The sequence below is a fragment of the Spermophilus citellus genome (assembly GCF_964194105.1).
Source record: "Spermophilus citellus genome assembly, chromosome: 8".
Classification (NCBI taxonomy): domain Eukaryota; kingdom Metazoa; phylum Chordata; class Mammalia; order Rodentia; family Sciuridae; genus Spermophilus; species Spermophilus citellus.
This window is the reverse complement of record NC_138189.1, coordinates 39,094,869-39,110,739: the sequence shown is the minus strand read 5'-3', so window position 1 is coordinate 39,110,739 and position 15,871 is coordinate 39,094,869. Positions and strand designations below refer to the sequence as shown.

The following is a 15,871-nucleotide window of genomic DNA, read 5'->3' as shown; positions in this document are numbered from 1 at the left end:
GGCTAAAACTGAAAGGGTAATAAAATTGGGGTTGTGTATTTAAAAAAAAACCAACTGAGAAATTAAAATCAGTTGCAGGAATTTGGGGGAAGAAGAAATCTTACCATATCCAGAAATTAATAAAACACTTGAAAAACAAATATAAATTTAATAATAAACATTATGGTCAGGCTGTTTATTAAGGAGCAACCACACATACAAGTTCGGCTATAGAAATGTTTGCAAATCAAACTTCATGTGATCTAAAAGGACCATGCGTTATGTCAAAAATGGACACCTGTACAGTCAATAGAAAGTTAATTTAAACATACATAGTCTAGATCATCCTAGAGTTATACAAACATCTGGGGCCACATATGTATCTCATTTTCTTTCAAAAAAACTTTTTTTCCTATAAAAGTGATGTTTTGAAATAATTTTAAAAAGTATCTGACAATTATGAATGGTCCCCAGTTTTACAAAATGTGATTTCCAGGGTATGAAAACTGAAAAAAGTCAACTCTTCAGAGAGCGTTTTATATTATACAAACAAGTTTTATAGAAAAATGATCCAGCAAATGCTCGAGTTAAGAATATTTATATTTTTTCCAATTCTTTACACTTTTATTAACACACTTACAAAAAATAACATTCAAACACTGAGAAAATTAAATAACTTTGGAAGCAGAGTTCATAGCTTTCTGCTTACATATAAATGACAATTCTGGGCTGTTGGCACAAAATAATCAACATTCATAAAACCCTTACTACTATATATCAAACATAAGTTAAAATCATAGGCACTAGTTTATCAAATCCACATTTCTTCTGTAAGACTAACCACAGTAAATCCTTAGATTTTCCCAAACAGAAAAACTGGCAATACACAAAGGCTCTCTAGTAAAAAGGCATTTTTTTTTCTCTTTAGGAAACTAAAAGCCAAAAGTCTGTGGTAGTACAATAGCAGGTAAAATAATACTTTACCAAACTCAGATCCAAAATATGTTTTTAACAAGTGATGAAACTGTTTAATTAAAAAAAAATAGACATTTTTTTTTCTGATGCAGCCATTTAAAAACAAAGTTAAATAACCTGAATATTCCTTTTGAAACTGATTATCTAACTAAAAAGGTAATGGATGTTTCATAACAGGGTTAAAGTTCCTTTTAATTATTAGATTGCAGCATATATTTTTTGAAATGTTGCACTGAAAATGGAGACCTGTTTTGTTTTTTTTATGGATGGTATTTTAAAATGAGACAGTGGCTAATTCTTTATTTACTTAGATTTACATGAGATAACCCCCCTCACCAAAGCAGATGCTTTATTTTCCTCTGAAAAAGCAACATTTTCCAGTTCATTAGCATGTAGAATTCTGGCATCATTCTTCCCAGACCCACCCCATCACCTTCAATTCAAGGATACAATTTCTTCCTTGCAATATACACCATACTGGCAGTTTAAATCTGCAGCTGCTTGTGCTAACCCAATGCCTTCCTAATGGTCAAGCCATTAGGTGTCAGTCACAGCAAAATGGGAGTCTTGGTTTTATTACTCTTTTAACCTATCAACCTCAATGCTGTTCTGAATATTGTCTTCCATTTCTCTCTCAATTTCCTTTGCCAACTTACAGAATGTCTTTAATAGGAAATAAACTTATGATTAAATCTCTAAAATCTTTTAGGTGACACAACTGCCAATATTTTAGAGCTGTTTAAGTACTTAAAAACAGACCTGATGTCAAAAATGAGAAGTCTGCTACAGAAGAAGTTTTAGTTTGGTAATAATCTGATAAAACAAAAACAGGTGATTTCAAGGATGGTATATAAGAGCCATTAGAAAGCAAGTATTTATTTAACAGGTTAGAGTCAGATACAGTAGGTTTGTTACCAAAAATGCAAAAATTGATGTAAGGCAGAATTTAAGTCAAAAGGGACAGTATTTTCAAAAGATTTTATACAGTTACCCAGTATAAAGTGAATCAGCCTAAGTAGGATTTAGCAGGCTATATTTCCTACCACATAATAGACCGTTATGCCATTTAATAGCAATAATTCAACCGTCATCACCAGAGACTTTGTAGGTTAAGTGCATAGATTTTTTTCCCCCTCTCTCTCACTGTATGGTTTTGTTCCAGGTTGTAAGCACTGAGGTGTTGTATCAAGAATAAAGACACACACTTGTTCTTTCCCATCATGGAAAACCTGCCGATATAAATGAGATATCTTAATTCTGTGACAGATAACAGCATGTGAAGAAGTTGGCTTCAGTAGCAAAGGCCATCTTCCTGAGCCAGGAACTATAAAGTTTAGAAAGATTGTACAACTGATATCGAGCCCTTTTGGCAATCAAAACAAACACAGATAAGTCTGATGTGTCAATGCAACATGATGGATGCACACTGTAACACTATCTGGTGGTGCTGATGTGAGCTATATCTAAAATTTAAGATTAAATAATTTTTCCAATAAATCTGAAAAAAATAATCCATAGATTCTTTTAAGTGTATGTACCATATTTTAATCTCTAGTCTGGATTTCTTCCTCCCATTCTCCTCCCAACCCCAAATCTTAACCTCGTTTTATGGAGAATTCAATCACTTTAGATAATTAGTCAGAATATTAGTTCTCATTAACACAAATATTTATTGATACCATTTATACAGTAAATTAGGTTGAATGCGAAGTTTTAGGTAGCCTAAATTCACCATTTTCTTGTGCACAAAGGTACTCTCTCATTTACAAATGGGCATTTCTCTTTGGCATCCATTAGGTATTTGCCCAGATATTGGCCTTTGACAAATATTTAAAAATCAACCAAGGTTCTATTAAACAAAACTAAAAGTGATTCCGTGTAGAGTGATTGTATGATTACCAAACACATCAGATGTTAAATGTCATTAAAGTGCTGCTTGATCATCTCTGTCGGTTTGTGCTAATAAGACAGAGAGGGCTGGGATTTTATAAATCCCAAGAGTCTTATCTGAACAGTCTGCATATAAAAGTTGTTTATTAGCTTGGTGAAGGGGTATCCATGAAGCCGCGGACCTCTGCATTCTTGTCTTTGCTGGTCAATAACAGCCATCTTTCCAACTGTCATCTTTCATGCTACCATAGGTTTTAGGAGCTGGCAAGGATCTGAAATAAAGCAATTTTATAATGATTTGCATGTCTTTACAAAACACTACCACACTATCTCTCACATATATTATTTTTCAGGTGGCATCCCTTTCAGAAAGCTCTGCATAGCTATTTGTACAACCTTTCTTCATTCTGCCTTTTCATAACTTTCAAGTTTCACAGTGACTTCTCTAGCCTCTTTGTTAACATAGCTACTCACTTAAGATAAGGGAAAGATTGTCTCACCTTTTCCACTACATGGATAATGAACCTATTGTTTTGAGAGGTAGAATGATGATTGTAATATTAGAGGCTCTGTGTTTCGATCCCTAAAGATGCAGTATGGGATAGTGGCTAAAAGGACTTTAAAGTCAGACATACTTGGAACTAAAGGCCCCATAATTTGTGTGGCTGCAGGCAAAATATTTTATCTCATTAGATTTCAATATCTTCCTCTAAAAAATAGAAATAATAAGAGTACCTATTCATTACTGTGAAGATTAAACAAAGTGTAAGTTATTAGCACAGTGCAGAGAGCATAAAAAGCCACTGCACACTACTACTGAATTTGGAAACGTAAACTGTTTACATTAGAATCAAAGTACAGGTAATACAGTTTAAATACTTAGAGAATAAAAGCCTTTTCATAAGCAAATAAATATTTGAAGTTTAATTGTAATTGATACGTAAATTTATTGATGGTGATAATCCTATTCTTGAATGGTAAAAATTAGAATCATGGGTCCCATCCTGGTTGGCATGAGAATCACTTGAAGATTAAACAAACACACAAAACAAAGAAACAAAAAAAACCCACATACACAGATTTTGGGCCTCATGTCAGATCAACTAAGTCAGCCTCTGTGGGGGTAAATTTAGGCCTTTACATTTATTAAAAAAAAAAAAAAATTCCACAGAAAATTCTGAATTGTGCCAGGGTTTGAAAATTGTACTAGGCTTATAAGTTGTACTAAGACTTGGTAGCTGCAAGTTTTATCTTAAATATCACTCTAGAGTCTATCACATTTTTATTATCTTTATTAAATATAGTTATATTCAAAATGAACAAATATCACAACCAAATTGAGTTGTGATTTTTTTCTAGAAGTCTTTTTGAACATATTAGGCATCTGGATAAATTTAATGTGTACCAAACTGGTATCGTGTTCCAAATGAGGATTTCATCAGAGCAAAGAAGTAACGTTTTATTTCATATACTAAGATGCTAATGGGAACCTACTATGGTTCTCTAAGTTCACTATCAAATTTAAGTAAGGCTAACTCCAGCCTACCTCCTTTCATGTGCTTAGGAATGCTGAAACAAGTCACTTACCTGCGAACGGGCTGTGCAAGTTTGCTGCGAGGCACTGGTATACCCCCAGCAGAAGGGGCACTGGGTCTGGGCAATCCACTTCTCATTGCCGTTGTCCCTGCAGGTCTGGTTAAAGTAGTGCTGTTGATATTGCTGGGAGGATTTGCTGGAACTGTATTTTGAACCATAGGAGGCCCAGGTGAGGAGGTGGTTTGTGTGAACTGTGTTGTTTCTTGGCTACCAGGAGAACCATGGTTACTAAATGCTTTCACTGGTTGCCGAAGAGCCAAAGGAGATGGTGCTGCAGGGGAGCGGAATTTGCCTGGAGAAGGTACTGTGGAATGGTAAAGAGAAACCAATGGTTTGAGTGGAAACCAAGTATAAGTGAAACCAATGCTTTACATTACAGTTGATGATTGGGGACTAGTATGTCCGTATTCACGAAACTTCACTCTAACATATGTGCAAGGAATAAAGAATATTTCTGGGCTAATAAAAGGAAAAAAGATAACTGGTTCTAAATAACCAAGTCCTCACTTGGAAGGTTACAAATTTCCTTAAAAAAATGTTTTAACCAAGCTGGGTACGGTAACGTATGCCAATCCCAGCAGCTCAGGAGGCTGAGGCTGAGGCTGGAGGATTGCGAGTTCAAAGCCAGCCTCAGCAAAAGTGAGGTGCTAAGAAACTCAGTGAGACCCCGTCTCTAAATAAACTACAAAATAGGGTTGGGGATGTGGCTTAGTGATCAAGTTCAACCTGAGTTCAACCCCCAGTATTCCCCTTCTCTCCCCCCAAAAAAGTTTTAACTAGGCCAGCTCAGAACCCACAATATCAGAAGAGAAATGGCTCTATAGGATTCTGTTTCACTGTAGCAACTAACAAGGGTCACATGAGAACATTTTAGAGGTGTGGGGTAAGGCTGACTATCAGAGTATTGTCTAGAATTTGAAACTCATTTCTCTCCTCAAAGAAACGTTCATGTAAACAAATATATCGGGCTGGGGATATAGCTCAGTTGGTAGAGTACTAGCCTTAGATGCACAAGCCCTTGGGTTCAAACTCCATCACCCAAACAAAAAAACCCCAATATATCTGGTGGTTGTATCTCCAAAGTCTGCTATCAAAATATAACTAAAAATTTAGGAACTAAGAATTAAACAAACAAAAAATCTCCTAGTGCTATACCTCACAAAGCAAGGAATTTATGAATCTAGGGGCTTATAAAGAGGTCCGTCTGTGAAGTTACAGAATAAAAATGGTATATTTTTCTAGAATGTCAATTCTACTAAGTAAAACATTTATATCAAAACAAATACCAATACACAAAAGAATAAAATGTACAATGTACATTGATTTCTAAGCCAAAACAAGTCTTTAAAATAAATTTTATTGTTTCAATTGGTTGCTCTGCAATGTACGTTCAGGTTTTCTGGGGTACACATTCATCTTTCTCTGCTTACTTCATGTTTAGATAACTTGCCTCTGACAGGGCACCAGTTTTAGTTTCCTCACATGCCCAAAGGTGGCTACACACTATATAACATGCTTTATCCAAGGAAGAACTCTGGAGTAGGGAATCAGAGAGAATGAAGGAGAGAGGGTGGTAGAGGGAAAAGGGATCAGAAGTAGAAAGATAACTACTTTCACTTTACCTCCATTAGTTTGAGTAGCATATGAATGGAGGTTAAGCCTGGGCCATAGAAATGTATTATTCTACACATTTTCATCTTCCTCACTTCTACCAATCTATCTATATGCCAAAAGTGGCAATAAGGTCTATCACAACAATGGCAGGAGACAATGAGTCTGGACACTAATTTCATCTAGTTTTTGGGAGAGAGAATGAACCTTGGCTTCAAAACTTTAAAATAGGAAAAATCCATCTCCTATTTCCCTTTCAATAGTTTTTGTTCATAGCCCTCTTCCCTCCTAGCTGATCTTGCCTGTTCTCTGTGTGACTAAAGTTCCAAGTGTCAGCACCATTGTGTTGAATATATACTAGACCCCACTGCATGATGTACTCAAATTATATGTTTGGCTCCAAAACCCGTATAACCATGACTTTCAAACTTGTCTGGGCCTCAGAATCTTAAGGAGCTTTTGAAAAAATATATGGCAGCTCAGATACCACTTTCACAGAAATAAGTCTGAAATGGAATTTAAATATGTATGTATTTAAAAACTAGGATCTTTTACCGAGATAGAGAAATGGGGAAGGAACTTACCTGCCTGATAAAAACACCTACAAAACTGGACAAAATATATTAAAGACATTAAAATGCTGGACAACAGGGGATGTAAGAACATGATCTCTGTAAGAAGGAAAACAAATAAGACATAGAGTCCCATGGTCTAACTGATGATTTCCCCCTCTCCCCTAAGACATTTTATGGCTATAGATCAGAGAGGAGTATCCTACTGTTAAGTCAGTTTTTTTTTTTTTTTGGTCACTGTGACCAAAATATCTAACAAGAACAACTCAGAGGAAGAAAAGTTTGTTTGGGGTTCACTAATTCAGAGGTTCATTCCATGGTTGGCCAATTCATTGCTCTGGGCCTGAAGCAAGGCAGAACATCATGGCAGAGAGCCAGTGGAGGACGGCTGCTCAGCTTATGGTAACAGAGAAGGACGCGGGATAGTGGTGAATAAGGAGCCAGGGACAAAACAATCTCCTAGGGCATGCCCCCAGTAAACTACTTCCTCCAGGCATACTCCACCTGCCTATAGTTACCACTCAGTAGTCCATTCAAATTATTAATAGATTAATCCACTGATGAGGTTACAGCTTTCATAATCCAATTATTTAATCTCTGAACATTCCTGCATTGGGGACCATGCTTTCCAAACATTAGCTTTTCAAGGGGCATTTCTAGGTCCAAGCCATAACACCTATACAGATCAAAGCTATCTTGCTGAGTGGAGAAGATAAAAACCAGAATTTGAGGGGCACAGTACCTTAGAGGAGGGGGCTGAACAGAAGACCTCCTCAGCTCAGAAGTCTGTTTCAATCTTTGGCTGAACTGAATACTAAGCTGGAGAAGTACAGAGTGAAGCTCTGTCAGACTGGGCAAGAAGTCTGGAGCACTGTAAACTGAACAGTTGCCAAAGCTCATACAGAACTATCCATATTTGGGTTTCAACCTGTTACAATAACAAGTCCCTGCCAAATATCTATGAGATATTCCAAATGCAGCCAGGAGATATTCCAAAAGGGTCAGGCCTTAAGGGGCGGGGGAGGGGGAAGCGATAAACTATACGTAAAGGCTACTCTAACAAAGTTAAGAAAAACATGTCTCTAAAGCAGAGTTTAGCAAATTATTGCTGATGAGCAAGTCAACTGTTCTTGTAAATAAAGTTTTATTAGAATACAGCAACACCCATTTTAAAAATATATTGTCTACTTTCAATTATTTTGGCAGAATTAAGCAGTTGTTACAAAGACCATACTGCACACAAGTCTAAAATATGTATTATATGGCCCTTAAGAAAACATTCATTGATCTCTCCTTTTAGAAAAGGTCAAACTAATCCACATATAATGTGATTACTTGCCACAACAAAGTCTAACACTATTTAAAAGAAGATAAATCTATTACAGAATAATGTAAAATTCTACAATGTCCACTGTTCAATAATTACTAAATACAAGCAGAAAAACAATCATCAACACCAGGAGAAAAATTAGTTATATCAAGAGCCAAATACATGCTATGTAAAAGAGACATATTTTAGATACAAAGATGGAGGTTAAAAGTAAAGGATGGAAAAAGATGCACCATATCAGTACTGATCATGAAAAAGCTAAAATGTCTACAATAATTTTTATCAGAAAAACACTACCACTAGGAACAGACTTTATAATGTTAAAGGAGTCAGAAAAAATGATGTATCAATCTTCAATGTGTGTGTGTGTGTGTGTATCTCAAAACAGATAACAGCACACATGAAGCAAAGGACATAAGTGAAAAGTGGGGGGAAAGGTCCAAAACTAGAGTTGAGTAATTCAACACCTCTTTCTTAGTAACTGATCAAATAGGTTGAAAGTCAGAAAGGACATAGGCATGAACACTAGTGAGTCAAGTTGCCCTGACATTTTTAGAATACTCTGTCAAATAATATATGATTTTCAAGAATAGTATAGAAATCATTCACTAGGCCATACCTGTTGGTATAGAAAAGTCCTAAATATTTGGAAATTGAAAAACCTCTGTTTTAAATGATGCATGGGTTCATGAAGAAATCATCGGGGAAATTACAAAATATTCCAAACTGAATGAAAATGAAAACAACATAAAATCTTAGGGAATGGACCAAAAGCAGTGTTCAATTTATAGCTTTTAATATACTTTTATTAGAAAAGAAGTCTAAATCAATTAGATAAACTTCTACTTTAAGAAGTGAGTAACAGGGCCTGGGGTTTTGGCTCAGTGGTGTAGCACTTGCCTAGTACATGTGAGGCACTGAGTGTGATTCTCAGCACCACATAAAAATAAATAAAAGAAATAAAGGTATTGTGTCTGGATACAACTTAAAAAAAAAAAAAGCGAGTAACAGTAAATTTAGCCCAAACTTAGTAGAAAGAAGGAAATTATAAAAATAAAAGCAAACATCAATAAGCTATAGGAAAAAAAAAAACGAAAAGGAGAAAAATGGTAGATCAAATGGTCCTTAAAATGTCAACAAAACTGGTAAAATTTTAGAAAGACCAATGAGGGGAGAGGAATGTTACAAATTACCAGTATCAGGAAGGAAAGAAAGAAATGTTAACTGCAGATTTTGACATTGAATATTATACAAATTTTTTTTTCAGATTACAGAGGACACATAGTCCTAAGTCATTGTTATCAGGTCAGCAATGCCCTGATATCAAAGCCAAATAAATAAAAGAACACAGATACAGAAATCCTTAGTAAATGTTACAAAATCAAATCCAAAAACACACAAAAAGATGCCATCATGCCCAAGCAGGGTTTATCCCAGAGATACTAGGTTGTTTAAATACAAGGTTGGTAATAATGGCTGAAAAATCAACCAATGCAATTTCAGACATTAACAGACTAAAAGAAAACCATATGAGCATATGAAACTTTTTAAATGAAATAAAGAAAAACTATGAAAAAACTAAATATATCATCATATATAATGGTAAAGTCAGAAATGACATAGACATTAACACTATGAATTAAGCTGCCCCTGATTAAGGTTGAATGCTTTTATCCTACATGGGGGAAGAAGGCAAAGATGTCTATTCTTACTTTCTTCTATTTAACATTGTAGTGAAATACTTAGCCAGTACTGCATGCCGCCCTCTCTTTCAAAAGGCACATATGTTGAAATGGAATGATTATATAATTAGAAATCCAAAGAAATATCAGACATAATAGGTGAGTTTAGCAAGATAGCAAGATATAAAGTTTAATAAACATGGTATATATGTATGACACTAAAAAAAAGATATAAAGTTAAAAACAATACTACTTACAATCTAGCATGGAATATAGCTTAGGCATACATTTAACAAAGTATATTCTAGATCTATATATTTAAAACTATAAAACACTGTTAAGAGAAATTAAAGACAATTTTAAAAAGGAGAGCTGTGTATAGTTCAGGAATCATAAGAAACAACATTGTTGGATACCAATTATCCCCAAATTTATATATACATTCAGTGAAATCCCAATTCAAACTGCAATAGGGTTTTCAATTATTTTTAATGGTAAACACTGACAAGCTAATTCTAACATTATGTGGAAATGCAAAGAACCAAGTATAGGCAGAATAACTTTGAAAAAGCATGAAGCTTAAGGATATATACTACCAAACTTATAAAGCTACAGTAATTCAGAGTGTTTGCTATTGTCCTATGGGTAGACCTACAGATCACTGGAACAAAATAAGTCATAAATCACCTGCATGTATATGGTCAATACATTTTTAATAAATGGGTGAGAATATTTGGAACAGATAGTCTTCTCAATAAATGGTGCAGAACAAGTGGATAGGCATACAAGAAAAAGTGAACCTCAACCTTATTTCATACATATACAAAAATTAACTCAGTGCATTACAGACATAAATGTAAAGTATAAAACTATAAATAAATTAGTTGAAACATAGGATAAGAGCTTCATGACCTTGTTGTGTTAGGCAAAGAATTATCAGGCAGGGTACTAACCGTAAAAGAACAGTTATATACTGGACCTCATCAAAACCAACAAGTGAAGTAACCACCAAGAAAATGAAAAGACAAATCAAGAGTTGAAGGAAATGTTTGCAAAACATGTCTCTTCAGTAGATGAATGGATAAAGAAAATGTGGTGCATATATATACACAATAGAATATTATTCAGCATTAAAAGATAATAAAATCATGGCATTTGCAGGTAAATGGATGGAGTGGGAGAATATAATGGTAAGTGAAATTAGCCAATCCCCCTCAAAAACAAATGCTGAATGATTTCTCTAATTTAAGGATGGTGATTCATAATATGCTGGGGGGGAATGGGAGGATTAAATGAACTCTAGATAGGGCAAAGGGGAAAAGGAGAGGGAGGAGAAGGGAGGGAGCACAGGGGTAGGAAAAACGGTGTAATGTGATGGTCATCATTACCCTAAGTACATGTATGAAGAAATGAAGGATGTGACTCTACTTTGTGTACAACTATAGATATGAAAAATTGTGATTTATATGTGTAATATGAATTATAATGCATTCTGTTGTCATATATAACACATTAAAATAAAAAATAATTAAAATAAATAAGCCTCCCCCCCAAAAAGTGTTTCTCTCTGATGTATATTGTATTCAGAAGGCATAGAACAAGAAAAATTGATTTAAAAAATTGGCAAGAGTTCAACTGCTACTTCATAAAGGAAAATATATGACCGAGAATAAAGACACTGAACACCATTAGTCATTAAGAAAATGCATATTAAAACCAGGGTAAGTTATCTACAATAGTTTGAATGCATTCTCCAAAATTCACGTATCGGAAATTTAATCCCTAAAATAACACCTTTGGGGTGGTGGTAGGTCACAAGGGCTCTGCCCTCATGAGCAGATATGGGAGTGGCTTATATGGGAGTGGGTTCTCTTTCTTCTGCTATTCTGCCATTTAAGGACAGAGAGCTCCTGTCTGCCATCTACCATGTGAGGATGCAGTAAGAAGGTTCACATGAAGACATCAGCACCCTGATCTCAGACTTCTCAGCCTTTAGAACTGTGAGAGAATAAATTTACATTTACTATAAATTACCCAGTCTCAGGTATTGTTATAATAATAGGAAATGGACTAATACACCACTGCATATCTATTCAGAATTGCTAAGATAGAAAAGACTTATGTGACAAGTATTTTTGAGCACTTAGAGAAAAAGGAATTCTCAAACATTCCTGATAAGAATATAAAATATTATAGCCACTTTGGAAAAATAATCTTGACAGTTTCTTATAAAATATGCTTACAAAAGGATTGAGTGATTTTATGCCAAAGAAAATGAAAACATATGTCCACCCAATGAAAGCACATATCCATACAAATATTTGTATACAACTTTATTAATAACGGCCCCAAACTGAACAAAGCTCAAATATTCATCAGGTGAATGTACAAACAAATCGTGTTATATCCATACAATATATACCACTCAACAATAAAAAGGAATAAACTACTGATGTGCACAAGGGTGACTCTCAAAAATTAGGCTGAGTAAAATAAGTGCCAGACACAAAACAGTACATCCTAGAGAATTCCATTCATGTAAAAATGGGATTCTAAAGAGTGGTTGAGTAACCCCTAGAAAGGCGAGAAAAAGAAAGCAGCGAAATTAAAAACAGAAAACAAAAAATAAAATGGCAGATATAAATGGTAGCATCAATAATTGCATAAAATGCAAATGGTGTACATATACCAATTAAAAATCACAGATTTGCAGAGTGGATTAAAAACCATAACTTCACACTATTCATAAGAAACTTCATGTATAACAACATAGGGAGACTAAAAGTACAGAACATTCTCTTCTGAAAATATATAAGGAAAAGCTATATTAAGTAGATTTGGACAATCATAAAAACTGAAAAGATGAAAAGGGATGACTCGTAACGATATAAAGTTCAAACTATCAAGAAGACATACAATCCTAAATGTGTATGTACTAAGCAACAAAGCTGTAAATTTGTGAAGAAAAAAAATTGATAGAACTGAATGAGGAGTGGGCAAAACCACCTCTTTCTTCATCACCATCTCAACAACTGATAGAAACAGGCAGGAAATTAGCAAGGATACATAAGGACTCAGGAATACCATCAACCATAGCAGCTAATGCACACAGGATCTAATCAGTACTCCACTAACAATAGCACACTGCATACACAATCTTTTCAAGTGCCTACAGGCACTTCCCTGTAGAGAAGTTCAACTCTTCTGCTCTGCTCTTACTTCAGGACCAAGATCTCATCTGAAACTACTCAATACTTCTCTTTTATTCTAGCTCCATTTATTCCTTCTACTACTCCTCCTGGAGTGGTCCCCATCCTAAGATCAAGACCATATGCTGAGCCATAAAGCAAATATCAACAATTTAAAAAGAACTGAAGATATAAGAAGTATATTGTTTGATCATAACATAATCAAATTACACACAACAACAAAGAGGTAACAGGAAAATCTTAAAGTACTTGTAAATTAGATAATATACTTCTCAATATACTACATAGAATGAAATAAAAAATTAAAATACAACATATGAAAACTGTGGGGCATAATTAGGAAAAAGAAAAGTTTTAAGTCAATAATCTAAGCTCCTACTTTAAGAATCTAAAGAAGAGTAAAATAAACCCAAAGTAAAAAGGAAATAATAAGAAACAGAAATCAATGAAATTGAAAATAGAAAAATAAAGGAAAGAATTTAGTAAAACAAAGTTGGTTCTGTAATATCTATTGCGTTAACAGGGTTTAGGCACTAAGCATCAATGACTACTGACATTATAAAACAAGGAAATTTTACTTTATGTGTTTGCTAAAAACACAAAACTAAATCTAATTAATTGCTTAGATCCAATTACCAATTTCCGAAAAGGAAACTATTAAATGATGCCACAGAAAAGTAAGGAGTAAAATCCAGTCTCTAAGAACCTCTGCAGAACTAATGTCATGGTAAGCAAGCAAACAAACAAATGGAAGAAAAGAAATGGAGGGAAACTATATACTAAGAGAAATTTAAGAAAAGCATATGCTAAAAAGGCAAAACTACACTTATTACTTGGATGATAAAACCAGACCGAAAAGAAATGATTGTCATAAATATTCAGAGGAGTGGCTACTCTTAGTGGAGAGGATAGAAAAGATTTTGGCCTTGGATCTCAGAGGTACTCTGCAATCAAGTTTTACTAGTAATTAAGCAAATATTTAAAATTCTACCTTATATCTCTTGTCTATTTCTCAGCTGACTCAGAGCTTATAGAGGTGGGCTATGTAATGATAATCTCCAAACCACAACAAAACCCAGAGAATATGCAAGCCTGAACTACTTAATAAGAGATTAAACAAAAGAAAATACATATAGGGCCGGGATTGTAGCTCAGTGGTAGAGCACTTGCCTAGCACGTGTGAGGCACTGGGTTCAATCTTCAGCAACACATAAAAGGAAATAAAAATAAAGGTTAACTGTGTCCATCTACAACTAAAAATATAAAAAAATATATATATATAAGAAAACACAAATTTCTCTTCCTTTACTAAGTCAACAAGGAAACTGAAATTCTAGTTCATAGCTAGAGTCTGGGTTGTCTTGTCATCTGACGATCATGGAGAATAGGCAGTTTGATAACTCAAGAGTCATAAAAATAATATAACCCCTCTAAGAAAAACTTTAAGATTTGGCCAGAATTATGGTCTTCTGAACCTAATAGGCATAGTAACAAAAAATCTTTAAAAATTTGAAGTTATATGAGCCTATCTGATTATAAAAAAAATACTATGAAGCAGCTTACAAATATAACAGATAAAATTTATATAAAGTCACCTACTCAGGCTGGGGTTGTAGCTCAGTGTTAGAACACTGACTTGCCTAGCATGTATGAGGCACTGGGTTTGATCCTCAGTACCACATAAAAATAAATAAATAAGGGGCTGGGGTTGTGGCTCAGTAGTAGAGCACTTGCCTAGCATGTGTGAGGCACTGGGTTCAATTCTCAGTACCACATGAAAATAAGTAAAGACTCATCCACACTAAAATAAGCAAACAAACAAATAAAAAGGTATTGTGTCCATCTACAACTAAAAAACAAAAAATGTTTAAAGTCCCCTACTCTCTTGCCTGTTTTAGATACAACAGTTACTTTCCAGTTTATTTTGGTAGGGGTTGGGGGTTGGGGGTTGGGGGAGTGCTGGGGATAGCATACACTCTATCCCTGAGCTTCATACCCAGACTGCTCCTACTCATAGCTAAAGAAGTACTAAAAAATATCTAACAAGTTTCAGAAAAGAAGCCCAAGGTTCTCAAATACTTCTACAAATACCCTGTTTTAAAAAAAATTTATACATATTTATGGGGTAAAATGTGATGTTTTGATTCCTGTATACATAGGGTAATGATCATACCCTTCATCTCATACATTTATCATTTCTTTGTGGTGAGAGCATTTGAAAAAACTTTGCCTCTAGCTATCTTCAAATATACAATACATCATTGTTAACCCCAGTCACCCTACTGGGCAACAGACCACCAGAATTTCTTCTTCCTATCCACTTGCAACTTTGTATCCACTAACAAATCTCACTGTTTTTCCTTTCTGTCTCCACTTTTCAGTCTTTCATAATCACTATTAGTCTGTTCCACCTCTATGAGATAAACTTTTTGAGAATCCACATGAGATCATACATTATTTGTCTATGCCTGGTTTATTATGTTTCACGTCCTACAGGTTCATTCATGTTGTCACAAATTACATGACTTAATCCTTTTTTAATGGCTGAAGAGTATTCCAGATGCCATATTTTAAAAATGCACTCATCTGTTGTTGGACATTTAGGTTGATTCCAAAGCTTGGCTGTTGTGAATAGTGCTGCAATATACATGACAGAGATGACTCTCTGATACACTGATTTCACTTCCTTTGAAAATATACCCAGTAGTGGGATTGCTGAATCCTAAACTCTTTTTTAAATTTTTTTTCCTTTTAATATCTACCTCTAAGTTTTCTATATGATAGGTATATATTACTGGCTTGAGTCATCAGTTTTAAACTTTATCTATTGGCTTTCTCATAGATTAAATGAGATCTAACTTTCCTGCTGTCCTTCACTTCCACTTCCTATCCCCTCTTTCTACAAACATAGCTATGAACATAATTGTTGGTTAAATCTGATTTCAGTGTTTATATTATTATAAACATTATATAATAAATATATATATTTTTTAGTTTTCGGTGGAGACAACATCTTTGTATGTGGTA

At 34.5% G+C, this 15,871-nt stretch overlaps 1 protein-coding gene across 2 annotated transcripts in view; it reads right to left on the bottom strand.

Moving 5' to 3' along the window:
- Positions 1-396: 396 nt before the first annotated feature.
- Positions 397-15,871, bottom strand: part of SLAIN2 (SLAIN motif family member 2) — a 60,430-nt gene continuing 44,955 nt past the window's right edge. For both annotated transcript variants that reach the window (XM_081303949.1, XM_081303950.1), the window contains 2 exons: positions 4,432-4,744; positions 397-3,116 (listed from right to left, as the gene is read on the bottom strand). In XM_081303949.1, the coding sequence (XP_081160075.1) occupies positions 3,050-3,116; positions 4,432-4,744 (380 nt within the window). In that variant the 3' untranslated portion in view covers positions 397-3,049. The remainder of the gene's footprint in view (positions 3,117-4,431; positions 4,745-15,871) is intronic.